At 39.2% G+C, this 27,931-nt stretch overlaps 2 protein-coding genes across 2 annotated transcripts; one reads left to right on the top strand and one right to left on the bottom strand.

The window, feature by feature from the left end:
• The first annotated feature begins 1,920 nt into the window (after positions 1-1,920).
• On the top strand, positions 1,921-5,307 carry LOC145781042 (28S rRNA (uridine-N(3))-methyltransferase-like). Its single transcript, XM_082592750.1, has 2 exons — positions 1,921-2,270; positions 4,207-5,307. The coding sequence occupies exons 1-2, from the start codon at positions 1,962-1,964 to the stop codon at positions 5,020-5,022; spliced, it is 1,125 nt and encodes a 374-aa protein (XP_082448876.1). The 5' UTR covers positions 1,921-1,961; the 3' UTR covers positions 5,023-5,307.
• A 3,183-nt stretch (positions 5,308-8,490) lies between these two features.
• On the bottom strand, positions 8,491-17,424 carry LOC145780965 (uncharacterized). Its single transcript, XM_082592650.1, has 6 exons — positions 17,288-17,424; positions 16,895-16,968; positions 16,310-16,394; positions 13,414-13,533; positions 12,999-13,072; positions 8,491-12,662 (listed from the first exon to the last, which is right to left on the bottom strand). The coding sequence occupies exons 1-6, from the start codon at positions 17,373-17,375 to the stop codon at positions 11,721-11,723; spliced, it is 1,383 nt and encodes a 460-aa protein (XP_082448776.1). The 5' UTR covers positions 17,376-17,424; the 3' UTR covers positions 8,491-11,720.
• Positions 17,425-27,931: the final 10,507 nt, after the last annotated feature.

Here is a 27,931-nt window from a genome sequence, read left to right as displayed (position 1 = left end):
GGCCCTGTGCGATCGCATGGTTTGCACACTCCAAAGACCGGCACTGATGGGCATTGGCCTACTGTCACTATTATTGCAAATCACTCGGCCGACATTTCTGAATTAGCCCCCCCCTAATTTTTTTCTGGGTGCGCTACTGCAACCAGACATAGCTTCTGTTTTGACCTTCAGGTCTCATCAGTGTAGCAATATAGTGACTAGGCACTTAACACATTCAATAAAGAAGAATCTGTGTGTTTTAATGGATGCTAGAGATATTCACCATGGGTGCAACCATGGCTACCTAAAGATACGGCCTGATTTGTCACATTTTGCAGAAATTTCTAGATTTTGTTAACTTTTGGGCGAATGTTTAAGTAAATTTTCATAAAAATTATATTTTTACGCATTCTTTACTGTTTTCCCTATATGACACAATAGGTTTTAACATCATCAGATGTTGAAAAACAAAGAAAATTTGATTTCGAAAATTTTAGTCAGACTGTTAATTTTTCAATAACAGTGACAGTCTGATTCAGCATTTTTAACTTACTTTTTCTCATATGCTACTGCTTCCCCAAGGCAACAAAAAGCTTTTATATGTATCCTTAGGAGACAACAAAAAGTAAAAAAATCTCAGAAAATGTCATTCAAACAGTAGCAGTAGCTGTAATCAAAATGTGACAAATCAGGCCGCATCTCCAGGTGGCCATGGTGATAACTATTCCGTCCTCGGAAGGCTGAACACCTCGTCTCCCAATTTTGTCTCCTGTTTCTGTTTGTAGAAACTGTGATCAGCGACATCGGCTTAGTTCTATTTTTTTCTTGATCTTTTTAGGGACAAAGTGTTCAGGGGACGGAATTGATTACATCCCTCACCATGATGGCAAAATGCAAAAGGTTAACAAGTGTACCATTGACGTTTTAATGAGTTGAATCAAATATGTTATCAGTTGAGATGTTCAGTACAGCTGATAGTGATTAGTGATATGCCAGAGTGTTTCTTTGGCACATAGGCTATTGTTGAATATTTATATTTTCAGTGTAACATTAGCGTAATTAGTAAGAAAAACAAAAATATTAAAGATATATCATACCTGTAGTGTACACTGTACAGCATGTTATTGTTATTATCTAGGAAGTGGCTATGCTTATGGCACCGTAAACACAGCCGTTCCATGCCTTTTTTTCATCTTTACGTTACTTTTACTGCGCATGTGCGCTGTTGTTGCGTTTGCACGCTTGCTGCGTATGTTTTCCTTCTTTCATCTTCTCTTTCAAAGCAAAAGACAAAAGAACAAATAAAAAAAGTGCATATAAGTTATAACTTCTAAATTCAACTGTTTTTGCCAAGTGAAACAGTGGTGCGTGCGATCTTTGTCTGGCTTGTACTCCCAAGGATATGAGTTCGATACCACCAGGAGGTGATTTTTTTTAAACTACATTCTAACCCGAAGTGACTCAGTCGTTAGGCTACGCATTTTTGTGGCCGTTCAGTTTAGTTTGTTTTTATTAAAAAACAGTATAATACAGTACAGCAACAGTGCAACACCTTAATAACATTTTTATAAATTCATATTAATTGTTAAAGAAAAAAAACTCACTAGCCTTTTTTTTCTAAATTTATAAAAAAATTTACACAGTATAATGCACAAGAACATTTTTAAAAATACTGCAAACTGCATAATGTAGGCTGCAGTGTTGCTTGTAAAGTACCGATCGTAACCTAAAAGTTTTGGGCACCAGATGTTTTATCCCTGAGATCTTTCGGCCCTCAGCACTTCGGAGATGATTACCCCATTTTCCAGTTGTGCGGATGAACGATCACTGTGGTTTGGATTATATTTTATTCAAAGTCAACATGGGACAAATGTAATATTTATTTTGCAATGATAAATTGTGATGAATTTTTTTCTTGTTTTCATAAAGATATAGCTTATGTGTAAACATTCTTGATACAATATTTATACAATAAAAATACAATGGACGTCATTAAAAAAGCAAAGTCAAGAGAAAAACGTAAAGCTGAAAGAAGAATTCAGAAAGAAAAATTAAAAGCTATGAGAATGGAAAGAGATATTCTGCGAATGAGGAATGCTGAAAAGAAAAAAGATTATTCCAAAAGCCAAAATTTGAAAAAGACAGGAGATGAAAAATCTACCAATAATTCAAAAGGGCGCTCTTATACTGTTAGTGTTGCAGTACCAGGTTCAATACTTGATAATGCACAGTCTCCAGAGTTACGGACATACCTAGCAGGACAAATTGCTAGAGCTTGTGTGATTTTTCAAGTAAGTTGATTTAATAGGGTGCAACCTAGTTTGTACCCTGAACAGTTCGTACCCTGAAAATATTGAGAGAAAAATTTTTAAAAAAAGCCGAAGTCGCTGACCGCAGTTTAATAGCGCAAAGCCAAACTCGCTGATCGGAGCTTTCGCAAACAAACTCGAGGGTTAGGGTTAGCGGAAACTGCGGAAAAATGAAATTGTGGAAAATATTTGCGAAAACTGTGATCAGCGAGGGTTGGGGTTGGAGCATAGATTACTCTATGGTTAGGGTAAAGGTAGGGACGGTAGATATTCTACTGTCCCCAGGGTAAAGGTTACCGGGAACTGCAGTTAGTGGAAACTACAAAAAAATGTTTGCGGAAACTGCGATCAGCAAGGGTTACGGTTAGAGCAGGGGCGGGCAACTTCTCCAGTCGGCGGGCCAGATATGGGAAAATAAAGTACTTGGCGGGCCGGATTCACGAATTGCTACATTAATCGCGTATTTATCTACTTAGACAAGAAATAAATCGTATGTAATGTAAACTTGAAGTTTAAAGCATAGAGATCAAAAACAGTATTTAATGAATTTATCAACAATTAGCGTAATGTTCTTCAATAGCTGCTGAAGTTAGTGAGACATATATGGTCGATTTCGGTAACACTTTCACTGCAAAGCAAACATAAGGCATACTGCTTACGTTTCTTGGCAAAATCAATGGGAAAATATTTATTGTAAATTCATAATCTAATTTCAAATGAAAACAAAGAATCTAAAAACACAAAGAACTGAAGAATAGCGAACAATCACTATTATTTGCATACGTTCTCCGTTTAATTATTACACTAATTAGCCAAATTTTACTTTGATTTATTTTTTCGGCTTGAGGCGAGGTTTGAGACTGAAGAAGATTCTTACAAGAGACAAAGAAAAAGGATGGAAGGGCCCGTTTATGACGTAACATAATATGCTTGTCAGTTGACTAAAAACCGAAAACAAAGAGTCAAAAAACACAAAGAACTAAAGAATAACTAAGAGTCAAGTATAAGAGTCAGTATTATTTGACGTAGTAAGCAAGTAGTGAGTGATTGCGGCAGAGTGTGGCCGCGGGCCACATTATCATGTAAAGAGAGGGAACTGTCTGCGGCCGCTCAAAATCCCGTCGCGGGCCGTATGTTGCCCGTCCCTGGGTTAGAGCATAGATTACTCTATGGTTAGAGTAAAGGTTAGCGGAAATTGCGGAAAATTGTTTGCGGAAACTGCGATCAGCGAGGGTTAGGGTTAGAGCATAGATTACTCTATGGTTAGAGACTTAGGGTAAGGGTTAGCGGAAACTATGGAAAAATGTTTGCGGAAACTGCGATCAGCGAAGGTTAAGGTTAGAGCATAGATTAGTCTATGGTTAGGGTTAGCGGAAACTGCGGAAAAATGTTTGCAGAAACTGCGATGAGCGAGGGTTAGCGGAAACTGCAATCAGCGACTTTGTGCTATCTTTCTCTCGATCTTTTCAATGGGAAAATTTTAAAATGTTTGCGGAAACTGCGATCAGCGACTTCCGCTTTTTTTAATGTTTTCTCTCGATCTTTTCAGGGTACGAACTGTTCAGGGTACGAACTAGTTTGCATCCGTTTTAATATATGTAAGCTGTAGAGTTGGTACAATATTTTGAATTATTGTGGTACAGTATATTTGATTACTTCTGTCTTTCTCATATGTCTAATGCTTGTATTTATTAAAAACATATATCATATACAATATATATACATAGTATATTCTTAAAATGTGTCACAGAAAATGAAAATATAGTAAAAGCATGCATCAAACAGGGTTTAGCACATTTCTGTACTGTGTGTTGACATGCTGTAATATCACCCATAATCATTAATCATAGTGGGCTTTTTATCATAGACACTTAATATTTCATGTTTCTAACATCGCTCTTGTGCTTAATGTCATCAGGTTGATGAAATAGTTGTTTATGATGAATCGGCTGGCTCAACTAAGAATTCAACTGATGGAAATTTTGCTGGCATTGGTAAGAAAGGAAATTGTAATGTTCAGCTTGCTCGCATTCTTCAATACCTCGAGTGTCCGCAATATCTTCGAAAGAAATTTTTTCCTAAACACCCTGACTTACAATTTGCTGGAATCTTGAATCCACTGGACTGCCCTCATCATATGCGAATTGATGACTTTATGCCATTTAGAGAAGGGGTTGTATTGGACAGGCCAATAAAAGATGGCTGTGGTTCATTTGTTGATTGTGGGGTACGAAACAGCGTTCAAATTGACAAAAAGCTGCAACCGAATGTTAGAGTAACTGTTCAAATGATTAAAGGGCAAAATAGAAAGCATGAACAAGGCTGTGTTGTTTCACCTGATACACCAAGGACTAAAAAAGGTTTGTATTGGGGATACACTGTGCGTTTGGCAAGTTCTCTTAGCAAGGCTTTAGTAGAATGCCCTTACACGGACACTGAAAAATATGATTTAACACTTGGTACTTCAGAACGGGGTGATTCTATAGATGTTTTCAGTTTTCCTTCTTTTAAACATGCGCTGGTAGTGTTTGGTGGTTTGCAGGGGCTGGAAGCTGGTTTAGAGTCAGATGAGACTCTTGTTGGCATTGATGATCCCAGTACTGTGTTTGATGAATATTTAAATGCATGTCCTAATCAAGGCAGTCGCACCATAAGAACTGAGGAAGCCATTTTTGTAACCATGGCAGCATTAAGGCCTAAACTTGATAAGCTCGCGAATGAAGTATTGCTTTGATCAACCGTTTATTTTTCAATTCGATAATTCTATTGAAACTAAAACGCAACAATTGAGTTGGCAATGTACCTTGTGGCATTTCTTGTATATGGATTTGATCACATCAATAACTTGATCATACCGAAACTAAGACCGAACGGTTTTTAATATTATCTTCTACATGTAATAAAAAATCATACCAGTGCATCGTAGTTTTTGCTGCTGTTTATTTGTAACGTATCTGTATTAGCTGCGTGATTCACCACTTGCTATTTGGGCAGAACAATTAATCGTGTAGTATTAACACAGTAGCGTACACTAAAAAGTTGATGGAAAAATGCATTGCGAGAAAAACTTATTGTTGTGTGACTGTGTGTGATAAACATTGAGCATCTTATGCTCTACAGTCTACACAAAGACAGTGTCAACTGTCCATCAGCGTGTTCTGAACCAATTTATTCTCTACTGCAGTTGTTTCAAACGTTGCAGTTTCAGAAGCGCTCAAAAGTTGACAGTTTGAGCAGTGAGGGTCTGGAGCAGTAGTTTTCGACCAGGGTTCCGCGGAACCGCAAGGTTCCGCCAGTAAGTCTAGGGGTTCCGCAAGTTTACATTCAAATCCGAGAGTCTATTTTATCATTGTATGCATATTGTTTAAATATAATCAAATATTGATTAGGTTTGCCACTATTAATAAATTAAGTACACTTGAACACGTTCGCTGCGATCCCGAATTTTCGTTATTTTCTTGTGGTGCGATTACCTTTAACTTTCTGTTTTCCCGCCAAATTTCGTCGACTTGTTTCCTTCGCTTCAAGGAGTTCTTTCAGACAGTTTAATCGTTTGTACACCAGTGGGTCAAATTGCAGTGAACGTGTTCGAAATGGGGTTCCTCGAGCTTTTGAAATGTTTCATTGGGTTCCGTTCCACCAAGAAGGTTGAAAACCACTGGTCTGGAGACTAAAGTACAATACTTTTGCCAACATTTTTTGTATTAATTTTTCAATAAACTATATAAAATTGATACGGCACTTAAATAACCTTTTTTTATAGTTGTACCTTCAGGTAGTATTTGTGTCAGAGCGCTCAGAGGTCCTCGCTGTCGCCTACAAACCAACGAAGTTGTGAGCCACCTTTTGAATTCCTATCTCTGGTTTGCTGATAATTTTGTGCTCTTTGTGTTGCTTGATTGTAGCAGCCTTTCCTCAACAGGCCTGTTTGGAAGCTTATTCCTAAGCCTTTCTATTCCTTATCTAAGCCTAATCGGTAGACAGGAGTGGATTACTCCTAAGAGTTGTTCTATTATCGCTTGGCTATAACGTGTCATCTCATTATTCGCATACATAACCTGGTTTTATCCACCAAGATATCGTAGATACCTGTATATGAAAGGGACCGTTCAAATATTACGTAACGCTATCGAGGGGGAGGGAGGGTTATGAAAAGCGTTACGTTAGCGTCACATCGGGGGTGAGGGGGTTCAAGCAAAACGTTACGTAACGCTTACGAGTACGGTATGGTAGTTTATTTGTGCTGGCTGGTATCGTTTGGATACTAAATTAAGCTGAAATCATATCCAACAGCACCAACAAAATCTCTATCAAGTATCAACTACGGTACTGTAATTCCCGTAATTCCATACAGGTTCTAAGTGCTCAAAACCTCGCATTGCGAAATTGCAAGGCAGCATTCTTACATTCCGCCCCGATAGCTCAATTGGTTAGCGCGTCACTTCTGGAATGAAGAAGCTTCAAGATCAAGCGGCGCTGGTTCGACTCTCGGGGTGTGCGCTTGAGCAACGCACGTTAAGGACTGCTCTCCATTCAGCGGCATCTAATGGATGGAATAGTTCCCCGGCAACAAGACTTCAACAATCGGAAACTTCACTCTGTCAATCTCGGTGACCGGGCCTGCGTTAGTGATTCAAAGCCTCTACAAGTATGCGAAACTGCCAGGATTAAGCTCTGCAAGAAGCTTTCCCAGTCCGAGGATAAAGATTCAATCAATCACAAAGTTTGCTTTGAATGTTTGATGTGAGTGAAGGTAACGCCTAGAACATCACACAACTAAGGCGAAAGAGCCATGTCCATTGAGTCCTGTCTTTATCATGAGTTACCAAGGGGGGTGGGGGGGACTTGTTTACCTGGGACTGGTATATAAGTCCCACCCCCCTTGGTAACTCATGACAAAGGCAAGACTCAATTCAATTTTCTCTTTCGCCTTAGTTGTGTGATGTTCTAGGTTTTTCCGTGAGTGAACAACATTAGGGTTGCCAGATGGCCTTTTTTAGGCCAAATTCCAAAAATCTGGCCTTTTTAAATTGCAGTTGGGTTAAAAAAAATTGATGCAGAAAATCTGGCCTTGTTTGGCCCTTTTATGGCTGCAAATTTTGACCGGTTTAGAAAGTATTATTTTAAGTAAATTGCAAATGAAAGTATCACTTATCATCACTTAAAGCAGTGGTTTTCAACGTTTTTGGTGGAACGGAACCCAATGAAACATTCCAAAAGATCGAGGAACCCCTGTCCAATAATTTAATTACCTTACGCAAAAAACATCATTTGATTAATAAAATTAAATTAAAATACTCATGTTCAGATTTATTTATGTACAATAGAAATACAAACTGTAAAAAACCCAATAGCCTATTGCCACAACAAAATGATCTCTAACACGTTCACGGCAATTTGACCCACCGGTGTACAAACGAACTGTCTGAAAGAACTCCTTGAAGCGAAGAAAACATGTCGACAAAATTTGGCGGGAAAGCAGAAAGTTAAAGGTTATCGCACCACAAGAAAACAACGAAAATTCGGGATCGCAGCGAACGTGTTCAAGTGTAGAAAATTTATTAGTAGTGGCAAACCTAATCAATATTTGATTATATTTAAACAATATTATATGCATATAATATAATAGACTCTCGGATTTAAATGTAAACTTGCGGAACCCCTAGACTTACTGGCGGAACCTTGCGGTTCCGCGGAACCCTGGTTGAAAACCACTGACTTAAAGCCTGAACTATATCCGTTTTAATTACTAAGTAGAGAATGTGTTAGCTGTGGCCAGGGTGGTTCTATTGAGTTGAACCGGGTGGGCTACTAAACGTTTTCAGTAGGTAGGCTACATAACGTTTTAATTCCAAAATAAGAATATAGCTAAAATTTCATGTCTCAAACGTAAGCTTTAGGTGCATACAAACCAAGATATTTTATCAACACGTGTTTCCACGTCATAATTTTGATATAAACTGGCAAAACGGGCTTTGTAATGGAAAAGCGTCACGTGGGGGAGGTTGACAAAAACGTTACGTTGGCGTCACATGGGGGAGGGGGGGTCAAAAATTCGGAAAAACAGCGTTACGTAATATTTGAACGGTCCCAAAGGATAACGCTTGAAAGCTTTAATTAAAAACAACTGTAGATTATTGCAGATCTAACTATTACTACTTTTCACAACTCGTATTAAAAGTCCATCAAACCAAGTCGAATTTGCAGTTTAGCTTTATTCTCATCGAAATAGCTTTTGACATTGAAATCATATGATGCTCTATGTAAAGGAGGTTTGTTTGCATAGACAAGGCAGAATGAATGCTAAATCTACAACTCTGATAACCTCGGGCAAAACTAATGTTAAAACACACATTTAGAGTCCACGGATGAAAATAAAAGTTAACGTTGCAGTCAAAAGCTTGAAATACAAGTGTGGCCCAATAACAAAAAACATCATAGCAACAACAAAAAATACTCAATCAGGCATGGACTAAATGAAGCGTTCATAGTATGCACACATAATTACGAGGCCTTCGGTGAGGAGGTTGCCAAATGGGGATGGCAAAATTATCTTTTGAGGACAATGAAACGAGTGACTAGCACCTAAGCAAACACCATTGCAAAAGCCTACACAGCCTTCAAGCTATAGTGCCATAGGTAGGGCGCAGAGAACATAACACTGATGAAAAACTGAAACATGCTAACGTTCGGTATCTGATATTAAACAATCGTGATATTTCTAATATCTGAAAACAATTTGATGTTGAAAACAAGGCAACAAACGAAAGCAACGTTTTAACAACTAATTACACTGGTCAACAAACATTTTTTTTTTTTGCATGGGCTTTGAGAACTAATTTTGGGTAACTTTGGGGTGCTGAATCCGAATCTGACCTCAGATTTATCCTATCACGTCAGGTTTGTGAGATATGATAACAGCAAATTGTTACTTTTGTCAAAAGTGGAAGATTTGGCGTTGCGTTTACCACCAATATATGCAGTGCTATAACGAAAGGTTAGTGTTAGACAGGCCAAAACAGCTTAAATAAGGTTACTGAACAAGCATTGCCATAAGCCTGTTTAAATCTTTGTGGTTTCATGCAAAGCATTGATGGGGGTGGGGGTCAGGTATACTTTTAGCCTCCCTTTTAGCTTGTTACCACTGCATGGTTAATAATGTTGCTTAGAAAACAAATTGGTATCAAAATTATAGTTGGTGGGTGTATTTCAGCTACTTATGTACTACATGGCCTGGATTTTTAAATATAACACAATGTGTATGTGCAATAAACGCAACGTCAAATCTTCCACTTTTGACAAAAGTAACAATTTTCTGTTATCATATCTCACAAACCTGACGTGATAGGATAAATCTGAGGTCAGATTCGGATTCAGCACACCAAAATTACCCTAAATCCATTGAAAAACTCCATGCAAGAAAAGTTGTGTTGACCAGTGTTATTTTCGTATCAACGTTGGTAAAAGCACAAGATCAATGTGTGAGATATATACGATTGTTTCATCGTATCTGTGTGTTGAGTAGCCAGTTAATTCCTTTTTCGCCCACGGAATTTCTACAAAACGTATGGAAGTTCACTTTGCAAAACGTTTAATTATCTCGTTAACACAAAAATGATCGAAACTCAAAATATTTCTAACGTACCAAGATAATACACCAACATGAGAGTACGGTAACTTTTCAGAGAGCTTTCAAAATGGAAAGGTTTGATCGTCCTCATACAAAAACAGGAATGTATTTTTAATCAGTAAAGATTGAAAATGACGTTTTAGTAGCAAGGGCATCGAACCGTGGTTGTTGCGGCTAAGGGGAGAAGTTGAATCGCCAACTGGTGGAGCCGGCTTGCTGGGGGCAGCCGAGTTGCACGGGTTTTTTGAGCGCTTGGCCGGGTGGGAGCGATGCAGAATTGTGCATTTTTGCTGTCTGGGTGGTCTTGGCCTGGCAAAAGCTTTTCAACCAAACGACAAGCACCCTTAGGTTGCACATTACTTGTCGAACAGTTTTTGTACGACGACACAAATCACTTGGTTTACATTACATCTTATTATCAATTATGATAGCCTATTTGGAGAGTTTGCGCAAACACTTTATTAATTTTTCAGAAACCCCACTTATGATGTAATGTTTCTTCCCTTATACCCCAATCCTCAATTACGGTGGCCTTTCATTACTAAAACCTACTATTATGAGTAATGAGTATGACACAACAATGTGGTTGAGATTGGATTCTTGAATCTTTAATGAATTATGCCAATTGAAGGCTTATTTTAATAGTTTTATGCAAATAAGGTAAAACTTAACATTTGATATAATTCCTTGCAAATACCAAAATTGCTTCTTTTTGTAACACCAAAGTATCGGCCAAAATATCGGTTTCAGTATCGGTATCGGCCTAAAAAAGTGATATCGGTATCGGCCAAAATATTGGTATCGGTACATCTCTAATCGAAACTATCAAAATACTTCTAATGTACCAAAATAATACACCAACATGAGAGTACGGTAACTTTTCAGAGAGCTTTCAAAATGGAAAGGTTTAATCGTCCTCTTACAAATACAGGAATGTATTTTGAATCAGTAAAGATTGAAAATGACGTTTTAGTGGCAAGGGCATCGAACCGTGGTTGTATGGTTTTCGGGTCTATTACTATTGGGAGAATCCGATTCGGAGAAATCCCTATTCGCAGACAGCCCTTTTCTGATAATAATTGTAAAAGCACAGAGGCATTGCATATTGAAAGGAATTAGCTTACAATAGAGAAATGAATGATCACCCAATTTAAAAGTTAGTTTTAACAATCTTGCTTTCTGTTGCTTAAGATTAAGGTGTTTTATAGCCTACCTGCTAGCATTCGATACGGTGATAGACCGCCACGAAAGTTCAAAAAATATAGAGATGCTGACGACCGCATTAAGAAACTTGTCGTTCGCTTCGATGGGCATAGCAATGTTTTACCTCCGTCCATGTGGGACTTCCTATGTGGTATCAGCCGTAATTTCCAAATGGACGCATGAACTGTTATTTTTTGTTTGTTTTGTTATTTGACATCGATTGAATCATCTGCGGTGTTTTTGTATTGACTTGTTAAACTAAGGATTGAAATTTTCTAATAGCTGAGGATTCGAATACATTCTAAGTTTGCATACAGACGGCGACGCAGGATACACGTCAATTTTATGTGAGCAAACATTTTAATTTAATAATTCAAAAATAAATTTAATTCGCTTTTTATTTTTCGCTAAATTTCGATTTAATTTACTTTTCTTCGTCGGAATGCAAAAGAAACGATATTGTGGCATAAAATACAAAATTCTCCAATAAACAGAAGGCGTCGTTGGATTTTGAAAAAATCTCCGAAAAAGGTTGTCTTCGAAACGGGCCATTTCGATGGTTTTCTAATAGCGAGACAATAAGCGGTCTTAGCACTTCATTACTTTTTCGACTTCATCCGTTTACGGCGTAAAGCTTGAAGTCTTTTTTGCTCAATTTCAGCGACAGAGCATTTTTGTGGTTGTAATGACGATGGTGGACGACTGGAAGGCTTAAATATAAAAGTACGGGATTGCGGCGACATTTTCGTCGTAGGTGCAGTTTTGCAACTTGAAGTAGCCACTGCAAGAGTTAATTCAGGAATAGGCAGAGTAGGTGGTAACTCAGGTAAATTTTGTGTATGCCCGTTGTGAGCACTGAAATCAGGGCATGTGACAAGATTTGGCTTTGTGCTTGACGAAGTAGAAGAATCATTTTTTCTCATACTATTTTCTTTCACCTCTTTTGTAGTCAAATTGGAAGATGGTGTTGCGTTTGTTGGGCAACAACTTGACCAGCTATCGTCCTTCATCAGCTGAACCAAAATACTGTCAAACTGTGGTTGTTCAGCGATTGGTTCACAATTTTTTGGCGACTTTTTCACATCGTTTGTACATGATACTGTCCAGCTGTCATCCATGACCAACTGTGATAAAATTTCATCAGAAATAGTAATGTCATTCTCTTTTGTTGCGCCATGTATCGTAGAAACCTTTGTCGACAATCTATCAGACCGCGCATGTTTGCCACTGCGCTTGAGAGTAGGGCGCCGTTTAGGAGAGTTAAACGATAAAAGAAAGTCCGCACAAGTGTTTGCGTTGTGGGAAGCGGAATTGCCAGATTTTGAGTCAACTCCACCTGGTCTCTTACCACAGGGGCTAAACGGAAATACACCGAGCATACTGTCGTCCTCATTGCTCAAGTCTTCATCTAAGCAATGAAGCTTTTTGTTGCAAGTTCTTGCTGTAACGTCTTTACCAGCTTTCTTAGAGTGCTTTCGTTTCAGACTAAGTGTTGTCTTAGTTTCGGCCAAAGGGGTGCTTGTCGATCGCTGCAAACCGACCTGAAATGTACATGTTTGAATATTACGCCATTCGTGTGATGCCAATGCAACGTACAACAGTTCTAACCAGCCCAACGACATCATGGTATTTAAAAAGTTTGTAACTTAATGCAAATATAATACTGTTGAAAATTAGAGCTTTCAAGTTATTAAACGAGTGTGCTAATCTTGTGCTAATCTAATGCTAATACTGTATTCAAATAAAAGGTGCTGAGTTGTATGTCTATAAAATCGGCCACTTGCATTTATTAAAAAGTTTTCATATCGAACACCGCATTAGTCTACACACAATATAGACTTAGTATATGAGAAAATATGTCACAAAGCACGTAGTACCGTGAGTGTATCTTTCGTATCGTCACTAAACGCATCTTCAGTCCAAAACTCTGAAGGAATCGCTTCGAACTTGTCTGTTGATAGGTTGAATGGTATGGATAAGCAACAATGCTACCGTTTTCACTCTATAACGCTTAATAATAGACGACATACACAACCCAACCATAAAGGTCATCCTTTCGCCGCAATATTTATAAATTGCTTGCTTTTAGTCAAGTTCTTTCACTTTTAGTCAAATTCTTTCGCTGGTTACAATAAGCCTATCTGTACAATACAGAACATATCAGTTTGAAAATTTGCTTGAGAAATTAAAATTCTTTCCCACACACAGCAGCTTTACCACAGAGTTTTAATTTTAACTAGGTTTTGCCAAAACTGCATGAAATCATTGAGTCCGTTATTCACCAAAAATTACCTGGGGTTGCTGCTTGACGACGGTCTACTGAGGGAAGAGTTGATACAGAAGAAGGCAACTCCTCATTTCCACCCGATTGATCAAACAACATGTCATACGATGAATTGCCTGCTTGTACGTCTAATGATATATATAAAAAGATATACGGTACTGGTAAAAACAAATATGGTAGAAATACAGTAGGCTATGTTGCACTTTGAGATGTTTGTCATTGGCTATATACTTTATCGATAACTCCTGCCATTTTCAAAGCTTTGCCGTTATGAGCTTGAAACAGGAATCCAATGTATAATAATCATGCCTTTTTGTCACTGCAAAGGTAAATTGTGCCTATAAGAATTATTAAATATTTTGGGGGTAATCTGTGGAGTGCAGTTGAAACCATAGCCGTACGAGCCAGGGGGGCAGGGGGGGCAGCCGCCCCCCCTGTTGTTTCAAAACGTCGCGAATTCGGGCAAAATCTTGAAATTATTAGGGCAAAAATTGCTATATAAAAAGCTACAAAATTGCATGAGTTAAGAAAAACTATAAATTAGTAACTTTTACCTATCAAACTAAGTACAGCCTCTTATTTGCACAAGAAATGTGCCGCAAAATTGTCATTTGACACACCCGTATTGATGTATTGTATTCCATGGTGATCAAATTGTAATACGAAATGCATTTAACCAACTGCATCATGCCAATTTGGGCAGCCACCAAAATATGTCTCTAATACTTTTGTGAAACTGCCCAAATCAAATGGCAAAATTTGCCATATAGCTAATTTTATTAATTTTCACAAATGCATCATGTTGATTTGGGCAGCTGAAAACATGAATTTAGGCTATTTGATGAAACTGATTTGTCTGTTTATGCAACTGCCCAAATTAGCGTGAGGCAGTTTCTACAAAATGAACAAATTCATTCATTTTTCCCATTTACATAACTGTATCGTTTAGATTTGGGCAACAACAAAAATATGAAATTATCTGATCATAGTCTATTTATAAAACTGCCCAAATTGGCATGATGCAGTTGCCTCGGCATCAAAATTTACTAAGTCTTTAATTTTTTTCATAATATCAATAAATGCATCATCTTGATTTGGGCAACTACAAAATATGAATTTATATAAATCTGGTGAATAGCCTACTTTTATAAAACAATTCGGGTTGGGAGGTCACTGTACTTTTTCAACCATAAACAGACATAGGTAAGCAACACCACAATCCACAACATTTAACAAAAACATGTTATACCTGTTAAAAGTACCGGTAATGTTAAGGTGTTGCTTAGCTTTGTTTATTTACTTTTATAAAAGGTTCTGCTACTATTCGGCGAGTTCCCTATTCGGCAAGAGCCTTTTTCGACAAGTTGCCTATTCGGCAATTTTTTGAAAATCTAACGACGCCTTCTGCAAATCCGATGATTGAATATTATTCAATATTCAGACATTGAATCAATGTAAATACGTACTGTTAGGCTAATTAGGTTCTTTGAATCCTACGTCATCGTCTGTATGCAAACTTAGAATACTGTATATTAGTTATTTTTGTCATCAAATTACCTAGCCTAACTATATTTTTAGAAGTAGTGCTGCCAGACCTTTTTATTTTTGTACTAAAATTCGTATCATCAAAACTACTTTAATTGATTGAACAAAGTTTATTTGAACAGAAGTAGTATGTCTGTGTTTTATTACATTTAATTATAACTTATCTATTGTTATGTAGTTTTTTTCTCCATCCGCATGGTCACCCTGAGCCGGTTTCCTGCAATGTTTATTATTTTGAGTCTTTTATGACATCACAACTGAATATTTAAGTGGCATTGTTTATTATTTGTGGTGTGTAAAACAATATTTGTTACTCTTACTTATTATGCCAAAGTGCAGAAGCATCGAGCAATGCACAAGCAAGGTATCTTCAAAGATGAATTCAGTTGTTCTATCTTGATTAGCCTACTTTGGTAAGAAATTCTAGCTAGCTGGTGATCAGTGGCGTAGCCAGGGGGGGGGGGGGGGGGTATTGCAAAAAGCGAGTTTTGCCATTACCAAACATTCAAATATCTCAGCCAGGAATTAGCAACAAGAAAACATAGAGACTTGTAGCTTTATTTCCGAAACATGCCGAAGAAAACATGATCTTATTCTTTTGCTATGCCACCGGACAGCACCCTTTTACAGGAATATTCATAACCACATTTTTGTTGAAAATACTCTCAGAATGCACCAAATTCAAAGTAATTTTTCAAAATTTTCTGGGGGAGGCCCCCCAGACCCCCCACTGCTGGGTGATCTTGTTATGTTAGTTTTTCACTGTTATCATGCACCGCGTACATTATGTTTGGGCAATTTCTATAAAAGCGTGCACATTTGGGCAAATTTACGTTCTGCCCCCCCCCCAAAGTGGTTTGGTCTCGTACGGCTATGGGTGAAATTATATTTGTTCCACCTCTTTACAGGAAGTAAACTTCTGTACATTGTCTATGGTACACACAGAACTTGCACTTAACACAAGTTTGTTTCTCATATTTCACTCCTTTAAATCATGGTTGTAGTGGGTACACTGGGCTTTTTATTAAAAAACCTTGTTTTTTACAAACCTGTTTAAATAGAAAGTTACCTTTTTCTCTAATATTAAAATTTTAGTAAACTAACCACATTAAGCACTTCGTCAACATGTCTTTAACCAATGTATATTTCTATACAAATGATGGACAATAGTTTGGGAATTACAATCCTTGTGTAATAAAAACTAACTACAAAATGTGCAATTACCAACAAAACATAGCAAACCAGTATTTTATATTTAAATAGACTGAGAAGATTGTTGTAAAAATGTGTTAATAATGTTGAAATTAATAATTCAAAACAGTCCTAAAGTAAATAAAAAAAACATCCATCCAATCTTACCAGTGTTAGTAGCTTGAAACTGAGCAATGATCGCCCGGGCTTTATCAAGGCTTTTTGAATTGATGTGAAACGCATTTTTCTGCCTCTGAAAAACAAGGGATATATGCATCTTAGTTTCAGAGAGTATAAAATTATTAGTGCAACATATTGACTTCAGTTATGAGAAGGGGATCCGGGGGGGAAATGCCACCCTTGGCCTTAAAACACAGAAAAGTAAGTTTATTCATGGTATATTTGCAAGGTTGGATACATTTTGACCCACACATTGTTGTGTTTTCTTGAAATCCCCCCTCCTTTCTAAACATACCTTGTCAGGTATACAATCGCCACACACATTCATATAGGAGATGCACATTGCACACACAAGTGTATGAGATGTATAGAAAGTATCTGAGCAATGAGCATATCACTGAATGTGAATGGAATACATTCAATAATATAAAGTTTTGTAACAGATTACTATGAATACATGACCACATTTCATTCATTTTTGTAAAATGGTTTATAGGTAACCGCATAAAATTTTAAATGTTAAAGAGCTTTAGCTTGTACCAATCGAAGTGTTTTAAAGTTGATACAACTTACTTTTTTCTCTGCAATATTTTTTTGCAATGATGCCAAAGGTTTTCCTTTTTCTGAACTAGTGTTAGATAAGGATACTGCAAAACACAAATATCATAAACGGACATTTATGAGCTTTGATATCATGTAAGAGTAACAGGAGCCTCAAATATATTTGTCTTTTGTAAATGTTCCATTATTGTTGAGTGTTGACTTCTTATTGGATATTGCATTCCCGTTTTGTGTTACCAAAACTCCAGAGGAATTACAGTTTGAGATCTCTGGGATATTAGGCAATAACCTATGTTTGTATGACTTTGCCATTCTTGCAAGTAAAAAATACAAAATATTTGGAACTTTAACATGCATTTTTTAGTTCTCATAATTTCTAAAAGCATGCTAGTTTTCTGCACCTACCCTGACAGCTTCTCCAAGCACTTGGACTAGGTGAACCACAATCCCAAAACACTTCAGCCACTTGAGAATTCACGGTAGTATCCTCCATACTGCTACATCACTATATTAACCTTACCACATAATTTGTGTGTTTATTTAAGACTAGAATTTTTATGAAAAAATATCTTGACATCAAGAAAAGATAAATTTAAGGTTTTATAGCAGTGGCTGAATTTACTGTATGTATATGGTGATTATGGCCTCAGCCTTCACTATATATATATTATATGTATTTATTGTATGTATTATATGTATTTATTGTATATATTACACACTCAACATAGGTGAAGATTATTGCACGTAATTTTCACCTCAAAACATAGGGGTTGACCTAAGGACAGATTTTATCTCCTACTCTGATAGTGTTTCTCAACCTTTTATGGTTCATGACCCATTTTAGGTGTTTAATACAGCCTGCAACCCCCTTCATGTTTTTTATAGATATACAAATTAGCACTAAATACATTTCAACATTTAATTTCAAAGAACTGCTGAATATCACAACTTTTAATGCAACGGTTGACTCTGCAACTGCTTGGCCAACTTCGAAATTAGTGGTTGAGTGCTTGATAACGCCAGTCTCATACCATCTTCAACTTTCCTTCGATTTCTTGCCTTTGTTTTGATATGGACAAGAGCTGAAAAACTACTTTCGCAGAGGTATGTTGTGGCAAATGGAAATAATATTCAAAAAGCTAGTTTAGATAGTTGTGGGTAGGATTTACGCATAGCACACCAGAACTGAGAGAGTGGCATTTCATGAAAAACGTCACATGCATGAAGAATCATTTTGAAGATCATAAAATTGGTCTTGAATTTCATCTGGAATATCAGCAACATCCAAAGCAGTAGAAAATGGATTTCGTACAAATGCGGCATGTCTTTCTTTGAGCTCAAAGAAATATTGTTCTACTTGAACAAACGATGATAAACTGGCCTACAACCGAGCTATGTATTCTCTTTCGTAACAGACAGTGCCACCAATTAGTCACTTGCTATGACATTACTATATACTAAAGTGATTGCTGCAAAGATTTTTCATTTATGCGGAAATTTTTGTGATTTTGAAAATCTTTTATGAATATCAAACTGCAACCCCCATGAAATGACCTTCGCGCCCCCCAGGTTGAGAAACGTTGTCCTACTCTGTTGCTTGCTCCCAAAAACCATTCTTATAACAAGTAGCCTACCCTAACCTATTAATTCTTGCCACTAATTTATCATACCCTAAAAACTTTAATTACCTTGAATGACTGCATGAAATAATAAAAAAATTGCCTTCAAATGAAACAAATAATAAATATATTGTTGAGTAGTAATGGAAATTTTGAACACCTCATAGCCCAGGCAACAGCCATCGCCCATCTAATAACAACGCTTTACAATGTTTTCTTTTCACTAGTATCGGTAATTCGTTATTACCATTCACCACATTCATTTCCCGGCAGCCGATTGTTGGAATGGCCCGTTTCGGTGAGTCCGATTCGGTTAGTCCAATTCGGTGAGTCCGATCCCTAAAGGGGGGATTTTTTAATTTTTTTTTTAAATTATCGGGTACCGTAGCCTAATTATCATTGCCGTTTTAGGGTTAGGGGTTAGAAGTTAGGAACTCACCGAATCAGACTCACCGAATAGTAGCAGACCCGCCGATTGTAGCAATAATTGAAAGCAATAGACACCATGTTTTGCCCATGAGGTTGGGTTCATAAGCATTGCACCAATATAGCCTGCACTTGTTGCAAGAATTAGTGGTGCGATACTGACGAGCCCAGCCTCATGGGCGAAACACGGTGTCTATGATTGTCAATTCTTGCTACAATTGGTTGCCGAGAAACATATAGGCTAGTTATTAGGATGGTATAATGCGGAAGCTACGTGCTGAGTGCTCAGCTTTGTGCTTCTTCTTCTTCTTTGAGACTAGATCAAATTTCAGGGCAGGTGGTGGAGAGCCAGGTGAGTGTAGCTTCGTCCAGCGTTGCTATACCATGCGTTCCATTTGGTGCCTTGTAGATGGGACATTCGAGAACGACATGGTCAGCAGTTTGTTCCTCCGCGCCGCATTCGCAGGCCGATGAGGGAGCCAGACCCCACTTGTGCATGTTGGAATGGAAGCGACCGACTCCGGTTCGGATTCTGTTGAGCTTGACCCAAGTCGGCCGAGGAAGGTCCATACCAGGGGGGCGCGCCACCGGGTGGGGCCATAAAACCATGTAGTTTGGTGTCGGTGGCGCACCATGCTGCATTCCAAGTGTCTTCCATGAAGTGTGCTGCGCTGATGGCACGATCGCTGAATGGTTGTAGTAATTCAACAGCAGCTGGCACAAAGGGGTGTCTTGACTTTAGTTGCCGGGGAGATTCCTGAGGTGGGATGTTGAGTTTTGCATGGAGCAAGTGGTCAGGATCCCCCGCCCGGCGAGCCAGGTGTATAATGGCTCCCTTTCGGCGAAGCTCAGCAGGTTGGATGCCTGCAAGGATTGGTAAATACTCTGTTGGAGTTGGGCGCAGGCATCCAGTCACAATTCGCAATGCGTCGTTGATTGGGCTGTCGATGAGGCGGGTGTGGGCACTGCGGCACCAGGCAGGGGTGCAGTATTCAGCAGTGGAGTGAACCAAAGCCAGGGTTGCAGTGCGCAAGGTGTCAGCACCTGCGCCCCAAGTTGTGCCTGCCAAACGTCTCAGCAGGGCGACGCGAGATGTCAGCTTTTTGCGTAGTGACTGTAAATGGTGACGGTATGTGAGTGACCTGTCAAGTGTAACCCCAAGGTATGTTGGTTCTGGGCAGGGCGGCAGAATTTTGCCGCTAACGGTCACTTTCAGATCACGTTTTGCCTCCCTGTTGTTGAGATGGAAGGCTGCCGTCACAGTTTTACTTTCGCTGAGCTTCAGTTTCCATTGATGGAGGTATCCAGATATGGTCGTCATGTCTTGGCTCAACGTCGTTTGTAATGATTGCCAGTCTTTCGCAGCGTGCAAGATGGCCAAGTCATCAGCATATGCATATTTGTGAGATGTTGTTGATGGTAGGTCATGCGTATAGACGTTGAAAAGGAGGGGAGCCAAGACTAATCCCTGTGGGACACCGTTTTTGAGTCGCCGCAGTCTACTTGGTTTTCCGCTTCCGGTGGTAAGGGTAAAACTCCTGTTGTGGATGAGTTCCATGATCATTTTGACCATGTGCCTGTCAGGGAGTAGGCGGAGTAGCTTGTAGACTAGGCCACGGTGCCAAACAGTGTCATAGGCTGCTGTTAGGTCGATAAAAACAGCCCCCGCTTTCTTTTTTGCCGAGAAACTCTCCTCAATATCCTGAGTTAGTAGTGTGACTTGGTCTACAGTTGACCTCCCGTGTCGGAATCCAGCTTGTTCGTTGGGAAGCAGTGGGTCAATTATTGGTTCGACACGGGCGTAGATCAGTCTCTCAAGGATCTTGAAAGGGATGCAGAGCAAGGAGATGGGGCGATAGCTCTTTGCATCGTCTAGTGGTTTGTTTGGCTTAGGGATCGCGACGACCAGAGATCTTCTCCATACTTTAGGAATCTTGAGGCGGCGCAGGCAGGACGACAGGAAATCGCATAACCAGGACTTTAGAATATAACCAGCGTGGATGATAAGCTCTGGACATATCCTATCTGGACCAGGGGCCTTACCAGGTTTTAGGTGCTTGAGGGCAGCATTGAATTCGCTCCGTGAGAAGGAGCTAGAAATGCTCTCCTGGTCAGGTGTGTTGATCTTCCAAAGCTTTGTCACTTCTTTGGTAACAAACCGATCGGAGGTACGATCACACGGCTTATATATCCCATTTTTTATTACCTGTGATGCGATCTTATTAGCAGGAATGGGACATTGTCGGGGTGATTGTCTTGATCGTCCCGTAAGGTTATTGAGTGTGCTCCACGCTGTACGGCTTGAGTGCGAGAGATCGATAGATTGGATGGTCTCTGTCCAGCGTTCTTTTCTTTTTGCATCGAGTCTTTCCAGAAGAGCCTTGGCGGCTGAGGGTGCTGTTTGACCATCTGAAGAGCTAACAAAAGATTGATAGAGGCGCTTGCACTCTGCATCCCAGCACGGAGTGTAGTTACTTCTACGACCGCGAGGGATGGCTTGCTTGGCACATGTTAAGATGGTGTTGCAAAAGTCCTGGTAGGCCTCGTCCACATTGTGACAGTTAGGTGGAGGTAACTCATTTGTAAACTTGTTGGTAAGGAGGCTAAAGCGATTCCAGTCGGCTTTACGAAAGTTCCACCGCTTGACTGGTTCACTCGGAATTGGTGTCTTGAGCGGTATTGCGGTAATGAGAGAAGGTCGGTGTTGGGACCGAGGGAACTTCTGTAGCACACGTCTGTCCGGAAGCTGATTGTCGTTGCCAGTGCTAGCAAAGGCCATGTCTGGGTTTGTTCCAGTGCCCCATCGCCCGGATGTGAAACTGGCTTCGTCTTTGGGGTTGTACAGTGGGGCATAGTTGTTATTTGATGCCCAGTTAGCCAGACATGCACCAGAAGGACTGGTAATGCGGTATCCCCAGTCGACGTGCTGGCAATTAAAATCGCCAGCATAGAGGCAGGGGTAGAGGCATAGAGGCATAGAGGCAGCAAGCTTTGTGCTGACTGAGACTGATAGCCAGGAAGAACGCTCCCTTCACAAGTTACCACTTTCCTTGGTCTATAGCAGTGGTTCTCAACGGGGGGCGGTACCGCTCCGTGGGGGGGAGGGCATTTTGATTTTGCAGGGGGGGCAGTATGATTACCCAGACTTAATGGGGGCGTTTTGTTTATTAGGAGCATTCTGGTTTAACCCATCTACCGACCAGCGTAACGACTTAGTCACATCATTTTCTGGATAATCTACTCTACATGCTCGCACGATAGCCAAACAATTTCTCTTACACCACCGTTGTATTTGATTGACCAACCGTTTTGTTTACGAATGCTATGTATTTAAAATTTAAATTTAGTAATTTTTCGGATGCAACCTAATTCATAGGCTACCATGAACAATTCGTACCGTCAGTTCGTACCTTGCAAAGATCGAGAGAAAAAATTAAAAAAGCCGAAGTCGCTGATCGCAGTTTCCGCAAACAAACAAAAACTCTTAGGATCACTACCAGAAATTTTTAAATGTTTGCGGAAACTCCGATCAACACTAACCCTTTTAAAATGTTTGCGGAAACTGCGATCAGCGACTTGCCGACTTCGGCAAACTCTTAGGATCATTACCGGAAATTTTATCGGAGATTTTAAAATAGTTTTGGAATTGCGGAAAAACGGAAACTGCGATCAGCGACTTCGGCGTTGTTCTATTTTTTTCTCTTGATCTTTTCAGTTTCCATTTTGCAGAAACACCTTAACCTTTTTAAAATGTTTACGGAAACTCCGATCAAACCCTAACCCTTTAAAATGTTTGCGGAAACTGCGATCAGCGACTTTGGCAAACTTTTAGGATCATTACCGGAAATTTTAAAATGTTTGCGGAAACTGCGGAAAAACGGAATCTGCGATCAGCAATGTTCTATTTTTTTCTCTCGATCTTTTCAGTTTGTTTATTTGCGGATACCGATACTCTGATGCCCTCATCCTAACTACCGATATTCCGATACCCTAACCTTGCGGAAACTGCGATCAGCGACTTCGGCATTTTTAAGTGTTTCTCTCGATCTTTTAAAGGTACGAATTAGGTTGCACCCGGCTTACATATTTTAAACCTTTTGGTTTTGCCATCTTTCCCTTTTGTTGGTGCTAAATTCGTGAGTTTACTTTGCCGTTTTCTACATGTTCGCACCAGCAATGAAAAATAAATTGAATTGAATTAGACTATGGACAAGCTCACCATTACTTGCTAGTTCAGTTTATATTGATTCAGTATTATATTTGATTCTATTTGTAATCAAGGTGAATTAAGAGTGAAATTTAATTAAAATTTGTTGTAATGATAATAATTGAAGTAAAAAGTGAATTTGAATACGTCTAAACAACATGAAGGAAGTAATAATCAACTCCTTGCTGTGGTTTGTGTACAATCGTATGAGCATGGTTGATAGTGACACTATCATCAAGCTTGTGAGTGACCATTATGAGGAAAATATCATAGCAGAAGCAAAATCAGTACTGCATGAAAAGGTCTACAAAGATGAGAGCAATAAAAGACTGGTGACTAGAAAAGGCCCCTCAAAGCTGGAAAAATCTGTGAAAGATATTCTTGAAGTTTTGCATGAAATGTCAGGTCATGATGATCAGTCTAAAACTCCAATTTTTGTCACAGCCACATGTGACTTCCCATCTGTTGATGTTCACAATGTAGATGCAGCAAGCATGGTTCATGACATCCTCACACTGAAAAATGACATGAGGCAGTTGAAACATTCCAAGGAATCTGAAGGCTCTTTCATTGATGCATTGACCAGCTCCATATCTGATTTGAAAGCAATGGTTAATGAAATCAAACCCTTACATGAAAAAGCAGTGGCTGTAAGTGTGTCTCCAACTACTGAACAACCAGCTACACTGTTACTACCTGACCCTGCTAAACAGTCATAATCCAATGTAGTGAAAAGACACAACTCCATGATTACAGTGGATAATCATACTAAGTATCCCCACAAGATTACCTCTGATAAAGTCCAAACTGAATCTAATGTCAGAAAGGATAATTGGGTTACAGTCAAGAAAAGACGGCGCAAGCCCCGTCTAGGTAGGGATGCACAATACAGAATACCTGGCTATTCTAGAATATTCTAGAATACTTAATTTCGAATCCAGAATTTCGAATAATATTCTGAAATTACGCGGCAATTTTTTCCAAATAATATTAAACCAATAATTTAATTGATGCTTGTGTTACTGTGAATCTATGATTTTTATCAAATTTTTCAAAAAAGTTTTAAACGGGAATCAAGCATTAAAATGCATAAACTGAACATTCAAGAATACATTTAAAAAAAAATTACCGAAAACAATTTGTTTTCAATGGCACTGGCAAGGCCCAAAGTCCAATGTTTCATTTATTTTTATTTTTTTCCAAATGACTAAAAAGTGGAAACACTGCTCGAGAATATATCACTATCGACAGCAATAACAAAAGCCACGTTACCACATCTGATGTTTTGATATTGAAATCTGATGTTTTGATGTACATACTACATACATAGCTGACAGTTAAATCGCCCGCAGTAACAACTATTGCTCGATCAGCTGATTGCTAGTCTATAGTGACGTAGACTGTACACTGTACAGTCGCACGCTTCGCTGCTCACGCGCACGCCCATTCCCGTTTTGAAAGCTCTGACAAAAGCAGGCGCGGAATGCTGATCAGACCGCAATGAGGAAAAAATTTATTGAAAATCTCTCAATCAGCTGATTCGATTTGTAGCAGGCCTCGAAATTTGTTTTTGTTGACGGCGGACAAACGTGTCCGGTCTGAGCAGCTATATCGGCGGTCAAATTAAGTTTCACGGCGGACACACCAGTTTTAGCGTCAATCGTAATGCTTAATTACTTTATCTTGATAATTCTTCGCCATTTAAGAACTATAGCTACGGTTTAGAAAGCGTTTTAAAATTTCAGCAAAGTCACTCTGAAAGGTTTTCATCAGACCAACGACGTGCGCTTGAAGAGCCAAAGCGCCGTATAGCAGCTAAATACGCCGCAAAACTGGTTAACTTCCACCGAACGAGGTCGTGTGGCTTCTTGCGTCACTATGCTCTTTGTTACACTGATTCAATGTCATCAATCGTTGAAGCAACGTAAAAATCGAAAGTTTTCCTCCTTGAATAGAAGTTAATGGATACAGTATTCACATTTTCTAGATGCGCGCTAGAATGCTCAGAAAATTATATTCTTGCAACAGTTGTTCGTGTTATGCAGTGACGATTTGTATCGCTAGTTCAGGACTGCGTTATTTCTCGACGGACAAATTTGACCGATCTAGACGGTACTTCCCGCGGACATCACATGCTGTGACGGCGGACATGTCCGGTCCGCTGTGAATTTATTTACTCATACGGGAACGCACTGCGTATCTGCAGTTCTGATAACTGCGTGAACCCTATGAAAGAAGAAAAAAGGCGCTTGGAACAAACAGTCCATGAAGAGAAAAGTCGGCGCGCAAGGCGGAAACTTTCAACTTTACATTTGTTTAACGTCGCACACTGTTCATTTAACAGATTTATTTTCGAATCCTGATATCCGAAAAGAAAATGCAAATGCGATTCGAATACATTGAGATTCGAATCTCTAAGATTCGATATTCTGTATTGTGCATCCCTACGTCTAGGCCAGCTTGATTCCTCATCAAGTTTAAAAGCCATACACACACATGCCTGTACACATCTTTGTATCAAGGCTTCAGCCAAACACAACTTCAGAAACCATCACATCTTTTGCATCGAAGCAATTTCCTGAAGCCACTGATATAAGCTGCATGAAGTTGCAAACAAAATTTGATCACTACTGTTCTTTTAAAGTTTCTGTCTCAGGAATCCTAATGAAAACATGTCTGGATACTGCCTACTGGTATCTTAGTAAAACGTTTCTTCAATGCTTCTAAGAATTTTAGGATAGAGCCTACAACCACACAAACTCCTGATGGAAGGTAACAATAAAGAACAATTAAAGGCTGTTTCATACAACTGCAGAGGTGTGGCATCATCTCTGCATGATGTTCAGTTACTATGCAAGGATTATGATATCATACTGCTGCAGGAAACCTGGTTGGCTAAGCAAAACCTGGCCTTCCTTTCTACAATTAGCAAAAATCATTATGCATATGGTTATTCTGCAATGGACTTTTCTGATAAGATGAATACAGGTAGACCTTATGGTGGCACTGCCATCCTATGGAGTAAAAGTATTCCTGCTTCTGTTTTTCAAAGTGATGATTCATCTATTATTGGCCTTAAAGTTGCAATTGCAATAGGGGAAGCAGACATGGTCCTTATAAATGTCTATCTACCTTACTGCTGTGATAACAATGAGGACAAATACTTAGAATACTTGGGTAAATTAGAAAGTATGCTTTTTGACTGCCCAAGCAACAACACTTGTATCCTAGGTGACTTTAATGCAAGTGACAAAAATATGTTTGGAAGCATGTTCAAAAGCTTCTGTGCAGATCAGGACCTGATTATTTCTGACATGGTCCTGTTACCTGCTGAATCATTTACCTACATCAGTGATGCTCATGGGACATGTAGCTGGATTGACCATTGTGTCACTTCCACTGCTCTACACCAATCCATCTGTAAGGTAGAAGTTCTCAATGACTATATTATATCCGACCATCGACCCTTATCGGTTAATTTCAACTGTAAGTCGCTTCCAAAATTGGATTTCATTGATCCCAAATATACCAATTCAAATACTTTCTCTTGGAAAGCAGCATCTCAGCTGCAATTAGAACGCTATGCTCAAGAAACCAAACACAGGTTAGCTCATATTTCTTTGCAAGCTGATTCTGTCATATGTCAAAACTCTCTCTGCTGTGATAAATCTCATTTAAAGGAGATTGACAAGTTTTATGACAGTATCGTAGAGGTCCTCCTAGATGCCTCAAGAAAAGTTCTTTTAGTTAAAAACAAGAAAATATCTACTTATTCAACTCCTGGTTGGAACAATACTGTCAAGTCCCTCCACAAGCAAGCCAGAGCTAAGTACCTGGACTGGGTTGAAGGTGGCAAACCTAAAACTGGCAGCATACACAAGTAGAGCTCGACCGATATCACTTTTTCAGGCCGATACCGATACCGATATTTATGAAATTTTTAGGCCGATACCGATATATATCGGCCGATATATATCAATTACGAAAAATTTGTTACCAACAAGGTTATTAAGCAACAAACCAGTCCAAGAAAGTTTATGCATTGGTTGCTGTCATAGGCGCCGAGTTTTCAAAATAGCTGGGCGGGCGAACACATACTGTCACGTCACGTCGTGATCACCAATAATAATGTAGAACTCCACTGTTGTTTTCCTGCCACCAAGGTCCAAGATCTAGGCTTCCTAGTGCCTACTACTATAAATTGCAAATATCTAGCGATAAACTGCGCTATTGAACCGAGCTTACATTGAATCTACAATAGAACAGTTAACGAAGGAGCTGAATTGCAACTAATGAGTGACAACCAACGGTTTCATCCGGCCAAACCAACACGTGTGCACTGTTCAGTAGTGCACAGTTTAATATCAGTGACGTAACAGACGCAACTGTGATGGTTGAGACGACAGCATAGAGCATTTTAGCAGCAGAGTTAATTGATGACGTCGTTTGAGAGAAAATTACTCCTTTGAAGAACAATGCTACAGTTTTTACACCGATTTAACATCTGGCAATGTTAAAACGATGTAACAGCAGTGGAAATTGCGGTCAGACTTTTGCTGCGAATGAACCCAGACAGCAAAATCTGTCATTTTTACATTGGTTCAATGTCCGCAGACGTCACAGCAATGTAAAAATGACGGATTTTGCTGTCTGGAAAGTTCCTCACAGGTTTGCGCAATTTACTTGATTTATAGCACTGGGCTTAGGGAACGTTCAAATATTACGTAACGCCTTCGAGGGGGAGGGGGGGTTTATGCAAAGCGTTACGATAGCGTCACATCGGGGGGGAGGGGGTTC

The sequence above is a fragment of the Aplidium turbinatum genome, chromosome 12 (assembly GCF_918807975.1).
Source record: "Aplidium turbinatum chromosome 12, kaAplTurb1.1, whole genome shotgun sequence".
NCBI lineage: Eukaryota > Metazoa > Chordata > Ascidiacea > Aplousobranchia > Polyclinidae > Aplidium > Aplidium turbinatum.
The sequence above is the reverse complement of the archived record's forward strand: the minus strand, read 5'-3'. Positions and strand labels throughout refer to the sequence as shown.